We start from the raw sequence: 6673 nt of genomic DNA on the forward strand, positions 1-6673 counted from the left end.
TTTCTGGTTTACATCACAGTTGTTTAATTTCCACAGCACTGATGTTTCCCAGGATCAACTGTCAATGTATTTAGATCATTCTCCTTAGCAGAGCATTGATCTTGTCGTCACGGTAACCACAATCACCACCATCGTTGAAGTGGTTGTACTTCCTTCTCCAGCCTCCGTTTGGAGTGTTCAGCTTGAAGGGCCACAGGAAGTTGGCGGCCATCTTGAAGTTGGGTCCGACCGTAAGGATCTCGTGGATCAAGTCCTCCATGCAAATGATGTTGTACTTGCCTGCAAAACAAGGAGATCAACACTATATGCAACATGTCCCGATCACAGTGAGTTTCTAATGTGGTTTAACAGTTATAGTCCATCAGTCCTTCTAATGATAACATAAAGCAACACTTTAATGATTGACAAAATTCTACTAGTCCTTAGGATACCTCAACTATAGGGCAGTTTGGCAATGACTATAGGACTAGTGCCAGTTTCTAACGCTGTTAGTGTGTGCAACATTCCAGTAAAATGAAGGCGGTGGCCTGTAAACAAGACTGGGCCTGGCTGGGGACAAAGGACTTCAGATGCCACATGCTAGTTAGTTTTCTGCCGCTCAGTCCTCTATTCAGAAGAAATTAAATCTAACAAGAGTTTGCCACTAACGTGGCTATATCCCCCGCCCCTGTCAGAATTTATGACATAATTAAATCTAAACAAACCCTAAAAAATATTGAAAGGTTTATGAGTTATGCTCCAGAAACAAAACGTGACGGAGGACGGACGGACGGAGCCCATTTCTATATCCCCCGCCAACTTCGTTGGGCGGGGGATAACAAAGAAATAAAACTTACCCAGAACTTTTTCAATGACAGCATTGTCTGTGAGAGGAATTCTCCTGCCATTCACCTTGCCGTAGCCACGCTTGTAGATGAGCTCACGCACACTCTTCAGGTTGGTGGGTCTGTAACATCATCACCATCATCATCACAAATGTAAACCACCATCAGTAGTGGATGCTGAGAGTGTGATAACAAGAGTAGAACATGCAATACATATTTGGTACGAAAGAAGAGTTCTTAATGTTTTTTTTACAATGTGTAGTAAGAATTCCAACAGAAAATAATTTGGACACCTGTTTTGGACAGTTTTTCAGTTGTATAATGGCGTGTCTTTTTCAGTTGTATCATGGCATGTCACGAGTATGAGACTCGTGAAGATCCGGGGTAGAATAGGTCTTCAGCAACACAATGCTTGCCATAAAAGGTAATCCCGCTTGTCGTAAGCGGCGACTAACGGGATCGGGTGGTCAGGCTCGCTGACTTTATTGATGCATGTCACCAATCCCAATAACGTGGATCGATGCTCATGATATCAATCACTGGATAGTCTGATCCAGACTTGATTATTTACAGGCCTCCATCATAGAGCTGGAATATTGCTGAGTGCAGCGTTAAACAACAAAACAAATGAGTATGAACATGGTTAATTAAGTTCAGAACCTTAATCAGAGAAAATAGGGGATTCTAGCCCATGATCAAAGATCTCTGGCACTCCTAAAGGTGACAACTCTGCATGCTCAGCAAAATGGAACACATTGACAGTTGTTATCTGTACTCCCTGTCTTATTCAGTAGAATCGCAAAGAATAACTCAAATGGGTTGGTTTCTACTGTGGCTTCAACAGCCAGTGATGAGCATCACCAATCAGGCATACTGACCCCCATGTGATGTAGGGTTCAATGACCTTCAGCATCTGCAGTGTGGCCTTGTTGAGTCGGATGAATGTTCCGTTGTTGATCTGTCGGAGACGAAGCAGCTGCATGATCTTCCTGGGCCGGGGGTGGACGCCATTGATACTACAAGGAGACACGGCCAAATATACTCAACTTGAATTTCATAATAGTGTGCAGCATCTGTAATATTAATCTAGGTCATTAAGGGTAAAACGATACATAATTGCATTTGAAGTTTTCATGCGACAATACGATAAATGATACATTTGTTTCTGTATCTATACTAGTTTTATACAACCATGCCCTGTAACATTTAGGTTGGTCACATTTTGCAAAATAGGTTGTAATTAGCCTTTCAAGTTCACTACAGAAAATAGCCAGTCCAAACGTCTCTATAGCTAGATTTCCTGATGAAACTGCTCTGAAATAATCAAGTTGCCACGTGATGTAACGTAAAAAAGCTGCATCTCCTTTCACCCCTAGTGGTCATAGTGTGTAGTACCTGCAAGCATGGAACATGTCTGAGCAGACTTCTTGACCACAACCAATTACAAAGTAGACAATGCCTATCAAGTGGAGGTTTACCCTGCCTCAGAGTACAGCTCAACAATGATGGTCAAAGAAACGCCAACTTTCCTGTGAATGTTACAACCATTATGAGAATTCCATGGTAGGTATCCAAGGAATTAAAGAGGTGGTTGTTTTCATGTAGCAAGATGAAAAATTGAACCATTCTAGAGGAATGGCACAGAGTGTTACTTGCATGGGAATCAGATTAAAAAATAAAGATTTGCTTGGAACGTCTTTATTTTGCTTGATGAGGACCCGTTGTCGAAGTATGTGCCCGAGAATTTTCTTTTCAATAACATTGCGTGAAATAGTGAATAATATATATTTTAACAAGTAATAAATAGTATCAACAAAAACATATCTAAAAGTTGTCAAACTTACGTCTAAGTTATTATTTTTATAGCTCAGACACAATCTTTAACGCCACAATATATGCATGAAAAATCCTACCGCAAAGTTCTATATTTTTAATAAAGATTGTGATATCCTGCTAAAAACTTTCAGAATAAGACGATTTAACAAAAACTTTCATCAAAATCTGAAATTCATCATGCACCAGGACGGTACCATTGCTGTAATTTGATTGGCTGCCTTAGGTCAAGTGCTCAAATTTAACAAATCACGAACCTTGCAGCCAATTTCGGCAAGAAAGAATCGTTAGAAACCAATTTTTACTTATAGAATTGCAAGTTACAGCTGCAGCAATACTCAAGGCCAGGTTACTTTCATGCAGATGACAGAAGAAGCTTTCTACTGGTGTCAGATGGCAGTCTTCCATGCACGTGTTATTCTTAAGAAGCTTCAAAAACAGAGGTATTTCTTCATGTTACTAAGTGGACAGCCACTGTTATCGGGGAAAATGATAATGACAGATGTTACTTATAATTCTTTTTAAACAAATTTTCCAATTACTTAAACAATGAAAATAAAAAAGAAATAGGTAAGTGGATTTTATGAATTTTTATATTGGCCGAAAATCAAATTTTTGCTTCCTTGGTTCTTAATCTGGACGTTATGCATGTGTTTGCTGACATTTTTTTTATTGACATTGAATTAAATTAAGTTGTAAATGCATTATCTAAATGTGATAAACGTAACTTTCATATGTATAAACAGTGGAATTAGACCTTCCTAAGTTGTATAACATGTGGTAGCAAAGATGTTTTATAAGCAGACATTTTGCTTGATAAATGATGGCTGCATCCATCACACAAGAGTTTCAGGGGAACTCAGCGTCACAGGTAAAAGCTGCTGGTTGACTGGTGATGAAAGTGTTAATAGAGTTATTCACGGTCACTACATGTGGATATTCTGCTAATGTGCTCCATGGCAGCAGATCTTGTACTTACCCTCGGATTCGGATAACAAATGCAAGCCTTGGTTCATCTGGAACATAGAAGTTCTCACATTTCCTTGCCTGGCGTTGAAGGCGAATGGAATCACGCTCCTTAGCCCGATATTCTTTTACATATTTTTCAGCACGCTTGAAGATGATGCCCCTCTTCTTCTTCAAACTCTGTAACAGAATTAGGCACATCTCATTTCCCACATTTAGTAAACTGAATCAAATCAGGCCCTATGACCTACTCAAAACAAAAACCAAACAGGATTGAAATGTTCTGGTTGTTGTTATGCAGTTCTGGTAATGTCCTCAACATAGCCAGCAACCCCAAGTATCAAATTTTTATAACAGTTAATTCATCCTCTCCACTGGAATCCTGGGTCAGAATAGGTCCCCAGTAACCCATGCTTGTGAGCGAGTATGGTTTTACGCCGCTTTTAGCAATATTCCAGCAATACCATGGCAGGGGACACCAGAAATGGGCTTCACACATTGTACCCATGTCGGGAATCGAGCCCAGGTCTTCAGCATGACGAGCGAACACTTTAACAAATAGTCTACCCGACCGCCCCAACCCATGCTTGTCTCAACGAAATGGATCGATGGTCAGGGTCTTGGTGACTTATGTGTCATCATCCGCTGATGATGCAGGACGTTACTCATATACCAATCGGTGACTTGTCTGATCCAGACGTAATTATTTACAGGCTGCAAAGATGCAGGATAAATATTGTTGACTATGGCGTTAAAATGTTGTCAGATCTGGTGAAGCAAGATGACAATTTTATGTGGAAGATGAAACCATCATAGTCAAAAATGAATGAATCCATGATTAAATGCACAACTATCATGAGCACATTCCCATACACACAACTTATGATTTCCATCAGCATATTGGGGGAGGCATATTATGTGTTCAGCTGGAGTGGAGTTTGCAATCAATTCGCCTTTAGGGTTTGGGTGGGACAATACAGGACTGTGCAGGAGAAAAAGGCCCCAGATAATTAGGAGAAAATGGCCCTCAGTTTTATTAACAATTTGGGAATACTGTATGACACTGGCTACAGACTTGGGGCCGACTACAAACTCCTTGATCATGTTGGTTGGTTGGTTTGTTGTTTAACGCCGCACTCAGCAATATTCCAGCTATATGAAGGCGGTCTATAAATAATCGAGTCTGGGCCAGACAATCCAGTGATTAATAGCATGAGCATCGACCCTCGCAATTGGGATCAATGACATGCATCAACCAAGTCAGCGAGCCTGACCACCTGATCCTGTTAGTCGCCTTTTACGACAAGCAGTGTCACCCTTTACAGCATGCATGGGTTGCTGAAGACCCATTCTACCCCGGAATCTTCACGGGTTGATCATGTTGGGATCATTCCTACTTAGGTCTACTTAGCTTTGAAGCTGGCAAAATTAGTGCAACCCTCCATGCTGCAACAATTAAATAGCGAAAATGTACAGGATTCTAGGGCCCTCTATCGATATAGGACATAGGTCTATCATCGCTAACTAAATCGATATCGATAAATATCAAAGAAGGAACTTTAAGCAAATATGCTAGAAAGTAGCAAAGGAAATCAACAGATTTCACAACACTGGTGAGCAGTGACACATTTATGCATAGATGTGGACATTTGCGATATTATAAAAACACTTGCTTTTCATCTTAGACAATTGCCATTATTGAAAATCATAAGTCTGTTTTGGTAAATCTAAACTTTATTTCATCATAATAGTTCCCATGAGTATCGATAATCGTTAATATTTCTTCCCATACACAATGATTCTGACTATCAATCTTTTTAGCCAGTCCTATAGGATTCCCAATGTTAACATGTACAAATTGGGAGTAGTGCACTTTACCGTGCACTTTTTCATATCCAATTAGCGCTGTGGGGGCTTGACACTAACTGGCTTGGCTAATTAATGCGTTAATTAGCCAACACTCTTCCATGAGCGCTATCACATGTAATAAGTGCTCATTTAACGGGTCATTAGCACCTTATTAACAAGCATGCGTAACTAAGAAAACAATGAATTACGCATACGTGTGACGTCACTGTCCGCTCTCCCATTAATCTTTTCTTGAAACCACACCTGCCATTGTTTATGTCAACATGACCGACCTATCGGATTAACTGGAAAACGCTTGAAAAGTTAAGAAATTATGGCTTACCCTTGCCAAAAGCAGGCTAACCCTAAGGACCAAAAAGGGGTGTTAGATCGTAAAGCGAGAGTCACCAGAGTATGAGGCACGGTACCAGTATAGCGAGACAGCGGTAACACTTTAGCGCGGTATTTGACTGAATGGTAGAGCTTGGGCTGCGCCCGATAAACAGCATTGTTGCCTACAAATTCAATGCAGAATGAATGATCATTATTCTAGCAAACTTGTACCTTTTTGCTTCTTTTATTTCAAAACTAGATTCAGGTCTTGCACGTATTAGTATCATTGGTGTTCCATACAACTGATACCATTTCTGATAGTTTCAGCAACCTCATTTGTGTTGTACCATCGGGATTTAATCAAAACGTCACTGGCGTCAAACTATAAATTCATAAAATGAATGCACATGGAATACAAATACACCGAAATTAAGTTCCTCGGCAAAATGAGCTCACCTTCTTCGCGTCGACTGCTGATCTGGCCCGCTTGGCTTTCAGTTCCTGGAACTGTTTTCGTTTTTTCAACAGGGATTCGGGCACCTTGGGCTTCTTCTTGCTGTAAACATATCAAAATGATGCATTTAACCGCTGACAAACCACTACAATGTCTGGGTAGCATGGTGTCAGAAAGGAAACGCATGCATTTTCGAAATGTTCAGCATTACACCCTATTTCTCAAAACATCACAGGGTCTGAATGACACAACTTATTCATAAAATAAAACTTTCAAACGAACAATCAATATTTAAATAAATGATATTTATGGCCGATAGTTATTTATTACACCTGTTCATAGAGATTCAAAGAGATTTAACCACGGCAATGGTTCAAACACGTACGTGTCCGCCATGTTGTATTATGGAAAAAGG

At 40.1% G+C, this 6673-nt stretch overlaps 1 protein-coding gene across 2 annotated transcripts; it reads right to left on the bottom strand.

The window, feature by feature from the left end:
- On the bottom strand, positions 1–6673 carry LOC139471113 (large ribosomal subunit protein uL30-like). Of its 2 annotated transcripts, none has more exons than XM_071253389.1 (6): positions 6644–6673; positions 6261–6360; positions 3637–3803; positions 1703–1840; positions 837–946; positions 1–279 (listed from the first exon to the last, which is right to left on the bottom strand). In XM_071253389.1, exons 1-6 carry the CDS (start codon positions 6652–6654, stop codon positions 71–73), a joined length of 735 nt encoding a protein of 244 aa, XP_071109490.1. In that variant the 5' UTR covers positions 6655–6673; the 3' UTR covers positions 1–70. The 2 variants fall into 2 exon arrangements, with proteins under 2 accessions (XP_071109490.1, XP_071109491.1); XM_071253390.1 differs by lacking the exon at positions 6644–6673 and adding an exon at positions 6591–6614.

Source organism: Haliotis cracherodii, unplaced genomic scaffold (assembly GCF_022045235.1).
Source record: "Haliotis cracherodii isolate W230 unplaced genomic scaffold, xgHalCrac1.p SCAF_1, whole genome shotgun sequence".
Lineage (NCBI taxonomy): Eukaryota > Metazoa > Mollusca > Gastropoda > Lepetellida > Haliotidae > Haliotis > Haliotis cracherodii.

Excerpts from the sequence above, each read along its gene's own strand:
- LOC139471113 (XM_071253389.1), bottom strand. Across the intron at positions 3,804-6,260 it reads CAGCAGTCGACGCGAAGAAG|AGTTTGAAGAAGAAGAGGGG; the intron begins GTGAGCTCATTT and ends ATTCTGTTACAG. Across the intron at positions 280-836 it reads TGTCATTGAAAAAGTTCTGG|GCAAGTACAACATCATTTGC; the intron begins GTAAGTTTTATT and ends CTTGTTTTGCAG.